Source organism: Poecilia formosa, unplaced genomic scaffold (genome assembly GCF_000485575.1).
Source record: "Poecilia formosa unplaced genomic scaffold, Poecilia_formosa-5.1.2 Scaffold431, whole genome shotgun sequence".
Taxonomy (NCBI): domain Eukaryota; kingdom Metazoa; phylum Chordata; class Actinopteri; order Cyprinodontiformes; family Poeciliidae; genus Poecilia; species Poecilia formosa.
The window spans coordinates 317,612-318,240 of NW_006800370.1; the positions used below are offsets into that span (position 1 = coordinate 317,612).

Consider the following 629-nt stretch of genomic DNA (forward strand, 5'->3'; position numbering starts at 1 on the left):
AAAGTCTTTCAAGCCACTCAGTAATCTGTGACTCACCAACTTATTATTATTATTTTTTACTTCAGGCTGACAACCAAGTTGCTCTATCCAGGTAAAATCATCCTGTGCATCGACTTTGTGGTCTTCTGCCTCCGCCTCATGGCGATCTTCACCATCAATCGCACGTTGGGACCTAAAATCATCATAGTTAGGAAGATGGTGAGGAGTTTGCATGAATGAAAATGAACCTGATAAAATGTGGGAACAATTAGAACAATACATAACAAGATATTTATGACCCTGTAGTCCTTAGGCTGGTGTTTGGAGACATTTTTTCAGCAGAGTACTCAGTCTTTAAAAATATTAGTGTTTTCCAGTGTCTCCTTTTCCAGACTTTATTCCTTATCTGATTTTCCAAGTCTGATTTTCTAAAAACAGAACTTGTGTGAATTATTTATTGTTATTAAGATGGTGATATTTACCTGCAGTTAATTATTTTTCTGTCTTTTTGCCCTCTAATGTAATTTTGTGCTGCAGATGAGGGATTTGTTCTTCTTCATGTTTCTCCTGAGCATCTGGGTCGTGGCGTACGGTGTGGCCAAACAAGGCATCCTCATCGAAAATGACAATCGACTGGACTGGATCATGCG

The 629-nt window shown here is 38.6% G+C and overlaps 1 protein-coding gene across 1 annotated transcript in view; it reads left to right on the plus strand.

Moving 5' to 3' along the window:
* LOC103155498 (transient receptor potential cation channel subfamily M member 2-like) overlaps positions 1–629 on the plus strand; it is a 41,946-nt gene that overhangs the window by 16,175 nt on the left and 25,142 nt on the right. Inside the window, exons 19-20 of the mRNA XM_016663596.1 lie at positions 56–198; positions 517–626. Of these exons, the coding sequence (XP_016519082.1) occupies positions 56–198; positions 517–626 (253 nt within the window). The remainder of the gene's footprint in view (positions 1–55; positions 199–516; positions 627–629) is intronic.